The 14,688-nt window shown below is 60.5% G+C and overlaps 1 protein-coding gene across 1 annotated transcript; it reads right to left on the minus strand.

The window, feature by feature from the left end:
* Window positions 1-1,904: 1,904 nt before the first annotated feature.
* Window positions 1,905-14,049, minus strand: GPR132 (G protein-coupled receptor 132). The gene is made up of 3 exons (XM_030883188.2): window positions 13,999-14,049; window positions 9,527-9,620; window positions 1,905-3,922 (listed from the first exon to the last, which is right to left on the minus strand). Exons 2-3 carry the CDS (start codon window positions 9,531-9,533, stop codon window positions 2,895-2,897), a joined length of 1,035 nt encoding a protein of 344 aa, XP_030739048.1. The 5' UTR covers window positions 9,534-9,620; window positions 13,999-14,049; the 3' UTR covers window positions 1,905-2,894.
* Between the last annotated feature and the right edge of the window lie 639 nt (window positions 14,050-14,688).

The raw sequence follows: 14,688 nt of genomic DNA on the forward strand, positions 1-14,688 counted from the left end.
CTGGGCACCCTGGTGCGGGCGAGGCTGGCTCTGAGCTCCCTGGGGAGAGTGGACAGAAAGCAGTGCCCCGCCACAGAGCCGCTGGGCCAGGATGACTGTGGACCAGGCAGGGCCAGCGCCGGGCGTCCAGACGGCCACTGGGGCCCACCACGCGGCCTTGAGACGGAAGGGGCAACCCGGAGGGACACAAAAGGGGGCACGTGAAGACAGAAGCAGAGATTGGGGTGATGCAGCCACAAGCCCAGGGACCCCTAGAGCCACCAGAGGCTGAAACGGCAGGAAGGACTGTCCCCTGGAGCCTCTGGAGGGAGCGCAGCCCTGCCGACACCTTGATTTTGGACTTGGGGCCTTGGAGCTGTGAAAGGGTAAATTCCTGTTGTTTTAAGCCATTTCGTCCTGGTTTGCAATCATTTGTTTCGGCAGCCCCGGACTCTCATGGATGGAGAGGTGGGGACCCTGCTCACAAGGCCCTGCTGCTCCCCTCGGTGGGAGCACGAGCTTTACGTCCGTGACTGAAATTGAGGCGTAAGATGCCGAAACCCCAGGGCCAGTGACGCTGCCCGAGAGGCTAGGGTGCGAGGACGGTCCTGGGGGGCGGTTTGCCAGGTGAGGGGGCTGGACGGAGGGCCCCAGGCTGGGATTTCGGATGCCAGGAACTTCTCCTAAAACTGGCAAGGAAGCGGCATGAGGCTGTCAGGAAAGCGTATTAATGAAAAAGATAGAGAGACTCTACCATCATTGTTTTTTTTATAGAGAGACTCTACCATCATTGTTTTTTTTATAGAGAGACTCTACCATCGTTCTTCTTTTTATAGAGAGACTCTACCATCATTCTTCTTTTTATAAAGAGACTCTACCATCATTCTTCTTTTTATAGAGAGACTCTACCATCGTTCTTTTTTTTATAGAGAGACTCTACCATCGTTCTTCCTTTTATAGAGAGACTCTACCATCATTGTTTTTTTTATAGAGAGACTCTACCATCATTGTTTTTTTTATAGAGAGGCTCTACCATCGTTCTTCTTTTTATAGAGAGACTCTACCATCGTTCTTCTTTTTATAGAGAGACTCTACCATCGTTCTTTTTTTTTGTACAGCAGATTTTCGCAGCAACTGGGAGGCCAGAGCACAGTCGTGGGGTGCTCGCGCGGTAACCGTGTCTTCCCCGCGTTTGTCACGGTCACCGCCAAGGGGACGGTGACAGGTGCGGAGCGACGAGGAGTGGGCAGTGAGTCTGGGGGCCACTCCTGCCCTGGGAGCCACAGAGCATGGTTCTCGCTCCTTCCTGCCATTCGTAGTGGATAGACTGGTGGCCCCGGAAGGATCCGTCTCGTCCTACTCCCCGGAATCTGGGGGCGGGGCCTTATTTGGAAATAGGCTTTGGCTAAGGATGCGGCACTGAGATCACCCTGGATTATCCAGGGGAGCCCTAAGTCCAAAGAGACAGAGAGGGGGGTGAACCCGGGGTGGGGGGGCACGGCAGCGCCAGAGGCCAAGAGCGAGGCATGGAACCCGCTGCCTGAGAGCCGCCAGAAGGAGCCCTGCCCACGCCTTGATCTCTGACCTCCAGCCCCCAGAAGGCTGAGAGAATCCTGTTTGCTTTACACCCCCCGGTTTGCAGCAATTAGTTACAGCAGCCCCGGGAAGTCATACGTCAGATGTTGTCGAAACGTCCTGTGATCCCGGCCCTGAATAATCCAGACTGTTCCTGGAAGCCGGCCCATCACCTGGAGAGCCCAGGCGCACGCCCCTCCCCCAGGGCTTGGCCCTCCAAGAGGTGCCTAGAGGGAAACGTTTGCCTGAGAAGGTAAAATGACGTCACCCCACGTTAGGAAGTTGGCACCGACGTATATTCTTGCATTTTTATTTCTAAACGTATTTTCTAAATCACATATCCTCTCAGGGTCTCTCACAATGAAGCACGTCCATCGCCGCTGCCTTAGGGAAATGCGAACGTGAGCGGTGGGTGTGGTCAGCCCGCAATGCCGACCCGCTGAGGTAGGTGTCACTGGCCCCTGTCACGGATGGGGGAGCGGAGGTAGCGCTGTGACCTGGCCTGGCCCTCGGCGGCCTCTCCCCGACAGCGGAGCTGGGAAGCCTCGGTGCGGAGGACTTACCGCCGTCCTCGGAGCCCGTTGGCGGAGTGTCACCCTGCCTGGGGTGCCCCCCGGCCCTCCCGGCTGATGGGCATTCCTGCCACGAGCACTGGGGCTCCCTCCGGAGGCCATGTGGGTGCGCCCCGCCCCCCGGCTCCCCTCAGGGTCTGCAGCACAGAGAGGCCCCAGCCACGGCCCCGTGAGCAGCCGCCTCAGGAGGGGCACGGTTTGCACTGACAATCTGGCCCCGCCATGTACTGTCACAGTCATCCAAGCAACGCTTGCAGAAAAGCGCGGGAAATAAAGCCGTCACGCGGAGGCTGACAGGCACCTACCGCACGCAGGGCCTGTGCCAGCTGCCGGCAGCACCACGTGGCCACACGGCCTCTGCCTGCGACCCTGCGGTGCGCTAATAGCCGAGAGCGCCAGCCAGAACAAGCCCTCCCGCCCGCCACGGGCTCCCCTTGCAGCTGGCAGACTCGCCCTTACCCTCGGCGTGCTGCCACCTCCCTGTGGGGCTTCTGCTCCCAGTGGAAAAGGCTGCGGGGCTGGGACCCACAAGGGGCAGAAGCTCCAGGAACGAGAAATCTGTGACGTGTCGTCCAGAGGGGGCCCCGCAGCCAGCGCTGTGGACGCTGGCGGGCAGGCCCCGTGGGAAGCCGGGCGATCGGCCCTGACTCCCACGCTGGGTTCAGCAGGACGCCTCGGTCAGGCCCTCCGGGGTGCGTGGCGAGGCCGCGCGCCCGGCGGTGGCCCCGGTGGGCGGACAGGCTTGGGGAAGGCGTAGCCGTTGGTGAGCTATGTGGGCGACTGTGCCTCCTGCGAGTCCTTCGAATACGTGAGCTTGGCGACGTCTGTCTTCATGGACCACTTTTTCCACCCCTTGTGGATTCTGGACACTTCTTGGCGTGAAGCTTCTGTGGCCAGCACGTATATGATGGGGTCAGCCACGCTGTTCACCGTGGCCAGGCTCAGGGACACCACGGAGACCGTGTACAGTTTGATTTCGAAGGCGCTCACAAGACCCGTGTCTCCTTTGTAGTAGGAAAAGGCTATGGCTTTGGCCAGGAGCACCAGGTGGTAGGGAGTGAAGCAGAGCAGGAAGATGGCCACGACCGCGACGGCCAGGCGCTTCACCTTGGCCTTCTGGGCGGCGCTCAGGCCGGCGCTCATCTTGATGCTCCTGCAGATGCGCTCGTTGGTGAAGGCGATGACGGACAGAGGGATGGCGAAGCCCACGGCGAAGCGCGTGTAGTAGTACCCGGCGATCTCGCGGTCCATCGGCAGCTTCTCAAAGCAGGTTCCCTCCTCCTCCATCCGAAACACCGGGTAGTGGACGAGCCCCACGAGAACGAAGACAGACACGGAGACGAGGATGGCCGTCTTCTGGTGGCGGCGGCCTCGCGTCTCCAGCGCGTACACCACTGCCAGGAAGCGGTCGCAGGAGATGCAGCACAGGAAGAGGATGCTGACGTAGAGGTTGCAGAAAAAGACGTAGGCGGTCACCTTGCAGGCCCAGGGGCCCAGGAGCCAGCAGTGCCCGTTCTGGATGTAGACGACCCAGAGCGGCAGGGTGCTGATGTACAGCAGCTCGCACAGCGCCAGGCAGAAGAGGTAGACGGCCAGCACGTGGCCCTGGCGCGCCTGCAACAGTGTCAGCCAGGCCGTCAGGCAGTTGGCTGGCAGGCCCAGCATGCACACGGTGCTGTACACAGTCACCAGGAACACCCTGCTGTCGTTGAAGGGCACCTTCGACGTGCAGTTCTGGGAAGATACGCCAGTCGACAGGGCCCCTGGCAGAGGGCTGGCCACTGGCGTGGCGTTTCCTGTGGGGCAGAGACAGCGTGAGGGCGAGTGTCGCTGGGAACCACCTGAATCAGATGTGCTGGCGCAAGAAGGCTCTTGTCAGCTGCGGACTGGGCGCGCCAGGGTTAAAACTTTCCAGATGGTTTCCTAAAGTGACCCTAAGTCCCCCATCCCCCAGCCGACGGCCTCGAGGGTACAAGGCGGGCAATACCACGTCCTTGTCACCAACAGTCATTTTCCAAAGTGCTGTCTGTGGGCTTGAGGAGACTTTATTCTCTATTCGCCTTCTGTTATGAGTTGAATTGTGTCCCCCCCCCACCCCCCCAAAGAAGATATGTGGAGTCCTAAGCCCCAGGACCTCAAAACGTGACCGGATTTGGAGATGGGGTCTTTACAGAGGTGACCAAGTCAAAATGAGATCTTTAGGGTGGGTCCTAATCCAGTATGACTATGTCCTTATAAAAAGGGGACATTTAAACCCAGGGACACGTGTGAACGAAAGCCGATGTGAGGACAGGGAGAAGACGGCGATCCCAAGCTGAGGAGAGGGGCCTCCGACGAATGCAGCCCGCCCACACCTCCATCTCGGACTTCCAGCCTCCAGGGCTACAGAAGAAATGTCTGTGATTTAAGTCGTCTGATCTGGGCTTCCCTGGTGGCGCCGTGGTTAAGAATCCGCCTGCCAACGCAGGGGACACGGGTTCGAGCCCTGGTCCGGGAAGATCCCACGTGCCACGGAGCAACTAAGCCCGTGCGCCACAACTGCTGAGCCTGTGCCCTAGAGCCCAAGAGCCACAGCTACAGAGCCCACGTGCCACAACTACTGAAGCCCACGTGACTAGAGCCTGTGCTCCACAACAAGAGAAGCCACCACAATGAGAAGCCCACGCATCGCAACAAAGACCCAACGCAGCCAAAAAATAAAGTAAAAAAATAAATCACCTGGTCTGTGGTCCTTTGTTACAGCAGCCCTAGCAAACAATACATCTTTCGGATTTACTGAGTTTAGTTCTTAGTCTCTTTCCCCCTTTATTGGTTTGGAGATTGTTAAGCCATTTTTAATCTTTTCGAGAGGACCCTGGATGTTTTAATGTGCGTTATTTAGTAGTGTCTAAAGTTAGTCAGAACCTTCACCTCCTGCGTGGGCACAAACCCTGGGACGCTGTTGCTCTAAGGGCCCCACGTTCGGCTGACGTGCAATTCTGGTCCCAGTTACGTTAGTCGTGTGGGTTCTTTGCCTGTTTAACCCCGTAGGTCAGATGTTGTTATTATTACTATTCCTGCCGTGGTTGTTGTCGTGTTCACACTGTCCCTCCCTGTTCACAGGTGCCCACGTGTCGGCCAGACTTCCGCCCGCTCCCTGTCCTCCATCTGCTGCATTTCCAAGGTCATTCCCTCCTTTCCCTGAGGACGGCCCTCGCAAGCCCTGTGGACGAGAGCCTGCCCCAGCTTTGGTTCATCCGAAATGCACTTTTACCCCAATTCTGGAGGACGGTCCACCCAGGGGTCCGATTTAGCTCCGGCCCCGCTGCAGCCCGTCTTCTGGCTTCTGAAGCTGCGACGGTGGCCGCCTGCTGTCTAGTTGCCGTGCCCTCGGACCCCTGAATCTGAGACTCTGTACACCCCAGTGCCCCGGATGGCCCCCTGTTTGCCTCCTGGGGCTCTGGTCAGGCACGTGCTGGACCTCTCGCCCCGTCCCCACCTCGCTCTGCACCCTCCCCCCCCCCCCATCCTGCAGGACCATCCGTCTGTCCAGGCAACCTACTGGCATTGAACTCGAGTTTGTGAGCTCTTTGTACCTGTGTCTAATTGGTGGGTTTTTTTTTTACTCATTCACTCCGTTAAAATTCAGGGATCATATCTTTCATTTCTAGACACTCCATCTGGCTCCCTTTCGAGTCTCTTGTTCTCTGCTTATGTTTTTCCTTCCGTCTCTGATCTCCTCACATTCACCCAACGTACTGATGTCACTGTGTGTGGCCTTCCCAGCCCCTGCAGTCTTGGAGGCAGGACCCCCGCCACGGCACAGTGCCTGCACACCCTCCCACAGGCCGGCTCCTGCGCATGTCTTGTGGCGGTTGTGAGCTCACGCCTGATGGGGTGTTATCCGTGGGCATTTCCTGAGTGGGAGGGGCTGTCCTCCGAGGGGTTGTGGGCTCAGGTGGGCGGAGGGCAGGAGTCCTTGGATTCACTCCAGGGCTGGTTTCCATCCAGGCCTCATAGCAGAGCTGAACTTTGGGGTCCCTATGCAGGTGTCCCAATTCAGAGCCCACGCCCTCCCCACGTGGGAGCCAGGGCTCACCTGCGGTCCCCTCAAGAAGCAAGCGGTAAGGAGTCAGTCCATAAACATGCAACGAGCCCTGAAACCTTAGGCCCGTCAGCGTCCCTCTGCTGATTCTAAGCATCAGTTACATGGGACAGTCGCCACCGTCAGCCGTCATATGAAGCCCAGCTCAGAGCGAGCTCGGCGTCACACAACCCAGGGCTCCCCACAGCCCACGGCCCGCTGCCCGCTCCCGACTGCCCTCCACCCCTGCGGGCTCAGGCAAGCTTTCACGACGCTCTTCAGATGTGTCACCCGGGCTTTGCGGGGTTCGCACTGGGACCGTGCAGAGCCGGGCTGGTGGGCCACGGCATGGGAAGTGGAAGCTCACCAGGGCTTTGGGGTCCCTGCTGGGATGGGGGGCTGGGAAGAAGCACAGACTGGCACTGGGGGCTCCTCCAAGCTCCAGTGCCTGCTTGTCATGGAGGAGCCAGGAGGATGGCGGGACCTGGATGCCCACCTGCCCTCCCCTGAAGCCCTGCCTGGGACACCAGCTACCACCCCTCTCAACAGGGAAGGAAGCCAGTGGGGAGGGGCGCTCCAGGCACCTGCGAGGTGGTACCCTCACCTGCCTCCCCACCAAGTGTTTCCGAGGGGACAGGAATGAGTCACAGGACCGAGCGCCCTGCGGTAGGGGTGAGCGCCCTGCGGTAGGGGTGAGCGCCCTGCGGTAGGGGTGAGCGCCCTGCGGTAGGGGTGAGCGCCCTGCGGTAGGGGTGAGCGCCCTGCGGTAGGGGTGAGCGCCCTGCGGTAGGGGTGAGCCCCCTGCGGTAGGGGTGAGCGCCCTGCGGTAGGGGTGAGCGCCCTGCGGTAGGGGTGAGCCCCCTGCGGTAGGGGTGAGCGCCCTGCTCTAGGGGTGAGCGCCCTGCGGTAGGGGTGAGCGCCCTGCGGTAGGGGTGAGCGCCCTGCTGTAGGGGTGAGCCCCCTGCGGTAGGGGTGAGCGCCCTGCGGTAGGGGTGAGCGCCCTGCGGTAGGGGTGAGCCCCCTGCTGTAGGGGTGAGCGCCCTGCGGTAGGGGTGAGCCCCCTGCTCTAGGGGTGAGCGCCCTGCGGTAGGGGTGAGCCCCCTGCGGTAGGGGTGAGCCCCCTGCCCCCCGTCTAAGGATCCACGGACACTGCGATGACTCACACCGGGGGCTCCCCGGGCTGAGGGACCCCACACGACATGCGGAAGGAAGCCAGCGTGTCCCAGGCACCCTCCCTCTCCCGCCCAGCCTGCCTCTCCTGGGTCGCTCTCGTGACGGTGACCCCAGCACCCACTGCCTGACCTGTGCCCAGAGCCTCCCTGGACCCTCTCCCTCCTGACCCGCCCCTGGGACCTGCCGTGCGACAGGAGCATCTGGGTGGCCATGGGGGGACGCGCACCTCCCAGAGCCTGTGCCCTGGCCTCGGGAGAGGCGGTCCCGTTTAGGCCCTGTGCACCTCGGACAGCAGACTGCGGGGGGAGCAGCCCCCTGAGGTCAGCGGGAACCACAGGCAGCACCCGGTCGCAGGTGGAGCTTCACGCTGCCGCCCAGCCGCAGCAGCCTCTGGCGGTGATGGCCCCGTGACCCGGCCAGGGGAGTAGACAGCAGGCTGGACAGGCCTGGGTGGCCTCAGTGACAGCAGAGAACGTGGCCCTTGCTTCCGCAGCCCGTGACCCCTGGGCCTTTCCACATGCACATCCAACAGCCAAGGAAACCTCGGGGCGTCCCAACGCTGACACGGCCGTGGGGTGGCGCGCAGCCGTCGGGGATCCCTCGGGCTTCGAGGGCCCTCCCGAGGGACTCAGCCCCAGCGCCCATGCATGGTTTTCAGCACCCCCCGCCCCCCGCAGGGCGACCTGATGCAGAAGTCAGCGGCAGGCCAGTGAAGGTGGGCAGAGCGCAGTGCTCGTTCTTCAGCTGAAAGCTCGCTGTGAAGGTCCCAGGGTGATGGAGCTGTCGGCCCCCCAGCATGCTCCCGACACCCTTTTGTGCCACTCGTTTTTCCCAATTTTTAAAATTCTGGTAAAATATACCTAAGATAAAAGTGACCATCGTAACCATTTTAAGTGTCCATTTCTGCGGCACTAAGTACATTCACATTGTTGTGCAACCGTCACCATATCCATTTCCAGAATTTTTCATCTTGCAACACTGAAACTCTGTCCCCATTAAACACTCACTGCCCACTCCTCCCCCAGCCCTTCCTGTGAGTGGATCGTAACGAAGGTGTCCTTCTGGGGCTTTTTAGCTTTGCATCATATTCTCAGGGTCCATGTGTCAGAACATCCTTCCTTTTTAGGACAGAGTTACAGCCCACTGTGTGGACCACATTAGGGTTTTCCACTCTTCTGTCTGTGGACACTTGGGCTACTTCCACATCTTGGCTATTGTGAGCAGTGCTGCCATGAACATGGGTGTGCAAATACCTCTTCCACACCTGTGTTCACTTCTTATTTATTTTTGGCTGCGTTGGGTCTTAGCTGCCACACGCAGGCTCTTTGTTGTGGCGCGTGGGCTTAGTTGCCCCGCGGCATGTGGGATCTTAGTTCCCTGACTAGGGATCGAACCCGAGTAGCCTGCATTGGAAGGCAGATTCTTAACCACTGGACTGCCAGGGAAGTCCCAAGTTCACTTCTTTTTTGTGGATTGCTGGATCATATGGTGATTCTCTATTTTAGCTTTTTGAGGAATCTTCATCCTGCTTTCCCCAGCAGCTGCTCCATTTTCCGGTCCCACCGACAGCGCACAGGGGTTCCCATTTCTCCACATCCTCGTTAGCACTTGGTATTTTGTTTTTTTGTTTTGTTTGTTTGTTTGTTTTGCGGTACGCGGGCCTCTCGCTGTTGTGGCCTCTCCCGTTGCAGAGCACAGGCTCTGGATGCGCAGGCTCAGTGGCCCTGGCTCACAGGCCCAGCCACTCCACGGCATGTGGGATCCTCCCAGACCGGGGCACGAACCCGTGTCCCCTGCGTCGGCAGGCGGACCCCCAACCACTGAGCTGCCAGGGAAGCCCAGCCTCCGGCTTTATTGTTCCTGAGTTAGTTTTTATTTCAAGAAGTCTACTTTTTTTTTTTTTTTTAGCTGTGGCACGCGAACTCTTAGCTGCAGCATGTGGGCTCTAGCTCCCTGACTAGGGATCGAACCTGGGTCCCCTGCATTGGGAGCACGGAGTCTTAGCCACTGCACCACCAGGGAAGTCCCTCGAGAAGTTTACTTTTGCATGCTAATTTTTGAAGTAATTTTCCCTGTTATGAGACAAACTGCATTGGTAGAAAAATTCTCATGGGCTCCCTCCTAAATGTTCCAAGTCAAAGGAGGCATGGGGTGGGGCTCTCACCTGTCATGGCTGACGGCTCTGGGCTCAGGATGGAGCTGCGGTGTGTGTCATATGACGATCCTGTTGAGACGTTTCCTCCAGAGTTTCACATGACCTGGAGAAAGGGTGGGTTGAAATTGCTTTAGGGAAATCGGATTAAATCACAAATTAAGTTATCTGACAAACGGTTAGTGAGCATGTGTTAAGTGCCAAGTCTTGTCTCCATCCTGTGGGACACGACAGCCGAGGCTTAATATAAAAAGGACTCCCACAAATGCACAGGAATAAGTGTCGGAGCTGATCGTTCACAGAAGAAGTAAAAGTACCTCCTACAAATTGGAAAGCGCTCAGCTTCACTCATATAGTCAAAGAAATGCGAACGTAAACACCCAACAGTGGTCTTTGCCTTGCCTATCAGATTGGCAAAAATAAAGAACTTTAATTCTTGGTGTTGGCAAGAGAGTGAGGAAGTGGGATCCTTCACTGTGTTGGGAGCATAAACGGGCACAGATGTTTTCTAGCACAATTTGGTAACATGTCTCAAAAATCTTCAATGTGGACTTCCCTGGTGGCACAGTGGTTAAGAATCCGGCTGCCAATGCAGGGGCCACGGGTTCGAGCCCTGGTCCGGGAAGATCCCACATGCCGTGGAGCAACTGAGCCCGTGCGCCACAACTACTGAGCCTGCGCTCTAGAGCCTGCGAGTCACAACTACTGAGCCCACGTGCCACAACTACTGAAGCCTGCACACCTAGAGCCCGTGCTCTGAAACAAGAGAAGCCACCGCAATGAGAAGCGCGTGCACCATGAGGAAGAGTAGCCCCCGCTCGCCACAACTAGAAAAAACACGCGCACAGCAACAAAGACCCAATGCAGCAAAAAATAAAATTAATTAATTAAAAAAAATTCTTCAGTGTGCTTCACTTTTTTTTTTTTTTTTGCGGTACGCGGGCCTCTCACTGCTGTGGCCTCTCCCGTTGCGGAGCACAGGCTCCAGACGCGCAGGCTTAGCGGCCATGGCTCACGGGCCCTGCCGCTCTGCTGCATGTGGGATCTTCCCGGACCAGGGCACGAACCCGTGTCCCCTGCATCGGCAGGCGGACTCTCAACCACTGCGCCACCAGGGAAGCCCTTCACTTTTTTAAAAAATAAATTTATTTATTTTGGGGCACCAGGGAAGCCCTGTGCTTCACTTTTGAGCAGATAAAATCCTTTCTAGGAATTTTTCCTGGTGGAAGAATGACCTGAGATGCAAAGTGCATGGACATTGCTCCTGCGAAAGGGCCCGAGACCCCGGGGAGACTGCCCACGACAGAGGTGGACGGGCTCACGGGTGCGGGCAGATGGGGCAGGATTCTGGCCCCCCCACCTCTCTGCTTCCTTCCGGAACCAGAGGTGCCCCTAACGTAAGCTCCATCCTGTCAGCTAGACAGGGTCTGGGGGAGGCGGGCTCTCTAAACCCTTCCTCAGCCAGCCTGGAGCCAGGCCCAGACCCCACCCACAGCCCCTGTCGGGCGGAGCCCCCAGCCCCGTGGGGCGTCGGCAGGTGCAGGCCCCGCCCCCCAACACTGAGCGGGCCGGCTGTGCTGACAACCGATGAACCACCGGGAAATAACAGGAAGCCAAGGTGTTTACCTGAAGCTGCAGAGAGTTCATCGACCTAGATAGTAAGCAAGACCTCGGAAACACAAAGGTAAGGCGCTGCGGCAGCACAGAAACGCACTGACCTTTCGAAACTGACGTCCTGACGGACTGGCGGGCGTGGGCCTGCAGGGTCAATGGGCCTCCCCTGTCCATCCCTGCACCCCCGTTGCTCAGTCAGCCCCCTGCAAGTCAGGCAGGGAGCCACCCAGGGGTGCTCTGCCTGAGGTCTATGCCTGGCCCTGAGAGCCGCAAGCAGAGCGAACTCTGCCCTCTACGGAGATGGCCCAAGGTGCTCAGGGCGGCCACCCAGTGGGGCCAGCGTGGCACACGGTTTGTGGCCCGGTCAGCTCGGGGGTGAGGGAGGGCTGAGCCTGATGAAGGGGGGTCCAGGAGGGTCTCCAACTGTGAGGGTGGCCCACATGAGCTGCAGGGGTGCCAGCCCACCTGGGAGCTGTCCAGACGCCCCTGAGCCCCGTGAGCCTGGGAGGGACACAAAAGCCTCACCCTGGGCCCGATTCCTTTGTCAGAACTGAGATTCTGGAAAACTGGTCCCTTCCCCCAGGGGCTGCGCCGCCCGGCTCTTCCCTGATGCAGGTGGCAGCAGAAAGGGGACCACTGTCTCTAGAAGTCACTTCTGCAAAAGCCAGAGGAAGCGGCCCAACTGACACTGTGCGGTCCTGGGGCCCCCGCTCTGCCCCCCTGCCCTGTGCAGTCTGTGCAGAGCAGAGCACTAATTCCAGATCCGGGGCCGTGTCCCTGACTGTCAGGCACACCAGCAGGGTGCGGGGGTCACGTTGAGAGGACCGGGGGCCACAGAAGGCCCAGGCCGGAGCAGCCAGGCTCTGGAACCGCCCCACGCCCGGGTGCGGTCCTGCCCTGCTCGCGGCCACAGGCCTGGGCACCTGCCCCCGGGCCCAGCCCCGGCCTTTTGCCCAGCAGAGCTCAGCCCAGGCTTGGGCCTCGTCTTGGCCTTTCCCTGCCCAATGGACACGTGGCTTCAGGTCTCCGCCCGCCCCGGCCTCCTCCCGGGGTGGCCGTGGACTGTCCCCTCCTGGTGTCCCCACCCTGCCAGCCCCAGAGTGCCCGTGGCCCCTCCCCACCGGCAGCTGGGGCTCTTGCCGGCCAGGAGACCATAGGCCTGGGTGCCCCCTCGTCCTCTCCCGGGGTCAGGTGCCAAGAGGGACGCATCTTCCACACCAGCAGCCTCACTGCCCTTCCTGCCCCGCATGCCAGCCTGGTGGGCTCAGGGCCTCCGTCCCCTCTCCGTGCCCCAGAGGGGCTGTGACAGCCACAGGCCATGGGGTGGGTGGCCCAGGTCAGCCCGAAGCCCCTACGCACCCAGCCCTGGGCTCCAGCGGCCCCTGTCTCCTGCCCCCACCCTCTCTGGCCCTGGGCACCACCCTAGTGCCTGCACATCCCCGAAGGGCCCCTGGCAGCCCCACAGGAGGCACTGCGTCCGGATGGATGCTCACATGACACGGTGAAGAGCGACCCGGCCCCCGGCGCTGGCCCCCGACGCCCTACGCCCTGCGTGTGCAGTGGGTCCCTGCCGTCATTTAAGATACGCTTCCAGACGTTTCACTCTGGAGTTTTTCAAACAAACGCAAAAGCACAGGGGGCGAGCCCGCGTCCAGCACGCCCGCTGCCCTCACCTCCGGCTGCCCCATCGCACACCGTGGAGCCTGGTCCCCGGCTACTCATCATCACTGTGGGTTTGCTGGGACGTCTTTACCCTTTCACCATGGCGGGGCCTGTCGGGTGACTTCCAACCTCTCACTCCCACCTGCTCCCACTCAGAGCTTCGACTTTATTTCTGTCTCTGCGCAGGTTACACTTTGGGGAGGGAGCTCCTGACTTATCAGCCCCTGCAGCCCCTGAGCTCCTTGCTCTCAGGCAGCTGAACCAGGGGCCCCCAGCTCACCAGCACAGCAGGAGTCCATCTCCATTTCCCCCATTTAGGCAGATTTTTTACAATGTGCCTTCTAAAATGCACCTCCACTTCTTCGATGGCCATGGGGGTGGAACACCGCGCCTTGTCCCACCGTCGCCGGAGGCATCTCCGTCCTCTCCCTTCTGCCTGCAGGAACCCCTACAACATCACCTTGTCACCGTCCAGGCAGAGACGCCAAGAAGAACCCCTTCCTCAGCGCCCAGCCCCTGCCCACCGTTCTCGGCAGGCACCTACGGGAGCCCCCCCACAGGGCCTGGCGCTGGACACCGTCCCAAGAAGCCCGCGAGCTGCCCAGCCTCAGGACCAGGCTGGCTGCCCACCCCAGCAGACACCCCCTGTCTTTCCGTCCCTCCTCTCGCCCACGTGCCTCTGGCCCCACCAGGCCCTGGAGACCAGGGTGGCCGCGCGTTACACCCACCCCGCCAGGCTCCCCACCACCTCCGAGAATCGGCGGCAAGCACGCAGCCCCGGGGAAGTCCCTGAGTGCCTGGCGGAGGCCCTGAGGGACCTGGCCCCCCGCGCTGGCCCCCGACGCCCTATGCCCTGCGTGTGCAGTGGGTCCCTCCCGTCATTTAAGATACGCTTTCAGACGGCAAGGAGAGCGTTCCAGGGGGATAAGCCCCCGGCTCCCGGCTCCCAGCTCCCAGCCGGCCCAGCACTGCGGCCGGGGGGCGGGGGACTCTGCAAAGGAGAATCTCAGCAGCTCTGAAGGGGCCGCAGAGGGACCGTCCCTCCCCCAGCCCCCCGCCCTCCACCGCATCTGTGGTGCTCCGGGGTCCCTCTTGGTGAAGGAGCCCAGGTTAAGACCCTCCACCAAGCCCCCACCTTTATGCCAACGAATCACTCTGCTTTCAGACCCCCACCTCGACTGCTCCCCGCACAGGGGCCCGGGACTTACTCAGGGCCCGCCCGGCGCCAGCCTCGTGCTCCCTCCTTGCAGGCCCAGTTGAGAGCTTTCAGGAAGTAGCAGGAGTGTCTCTAAAACTCCCCAAACCGCAGACAGAGCGAGACCTCAAGACCTGGGGTTGGCCAGCCCGCCGGGGCGTCTTCTCACTGGTATTGAGACTGTGGCCTCATCGCTTTGCTGAAAACGGCCTCAGTGCCACTTCTCGTGGTCCTGGCAACACCCAGACCTGCCTTCCCTCAAGACCTTCCTAGGCGGCTCGGGCCGGACATGGGACCAGCTCGCATGAGCTGCTGGTGCCTACTGCTCCCAGACAGCTGCGGCTGGGCACCCAGGGGCAGGGACCCCCGGGGAGACGGACCCCAGCTCCGCAGGCCCAGGCCTGGCATGGCCCCTCACAGGCCGCTGGGCACAGAGCAGGGCTGCCTGCAAGAGGCCTTGCCTTCCCAGGGACACCCGTGGGGCACTGGGAGCAGAGATGCTGCCTGGCACTGCCCGCCGTGGCCCCAGGACAGCACCTGTCCCCAGCGCCCAGACGTCTCACATGGAGCCCGCCCTCCCCACTCCCCATCCTGGGGTGGGCCAGCACACCCCGTCTAGGTGGTGTCTCTGAGCCCCTAAAGCCGGTCCCAGCCAGGCCAGGTGGCCTCTGAGGGTGGGTTTCTCTTGAGAGGCCGAGTGGGA

Source organism: Globicephala melas, chromosome 2 (genome assembly GCF_963455315.2).
Source record: "Globicephala melas chromosome 2, mGloMel1.2, whole genome shotgun sequence".
NCBI classification, from domain to species: Eukaryota; Metazoa; Chordata; class Mammalia; order Artiodactyla; family Delphinidae; genus Globicephala; species Globicephala melas.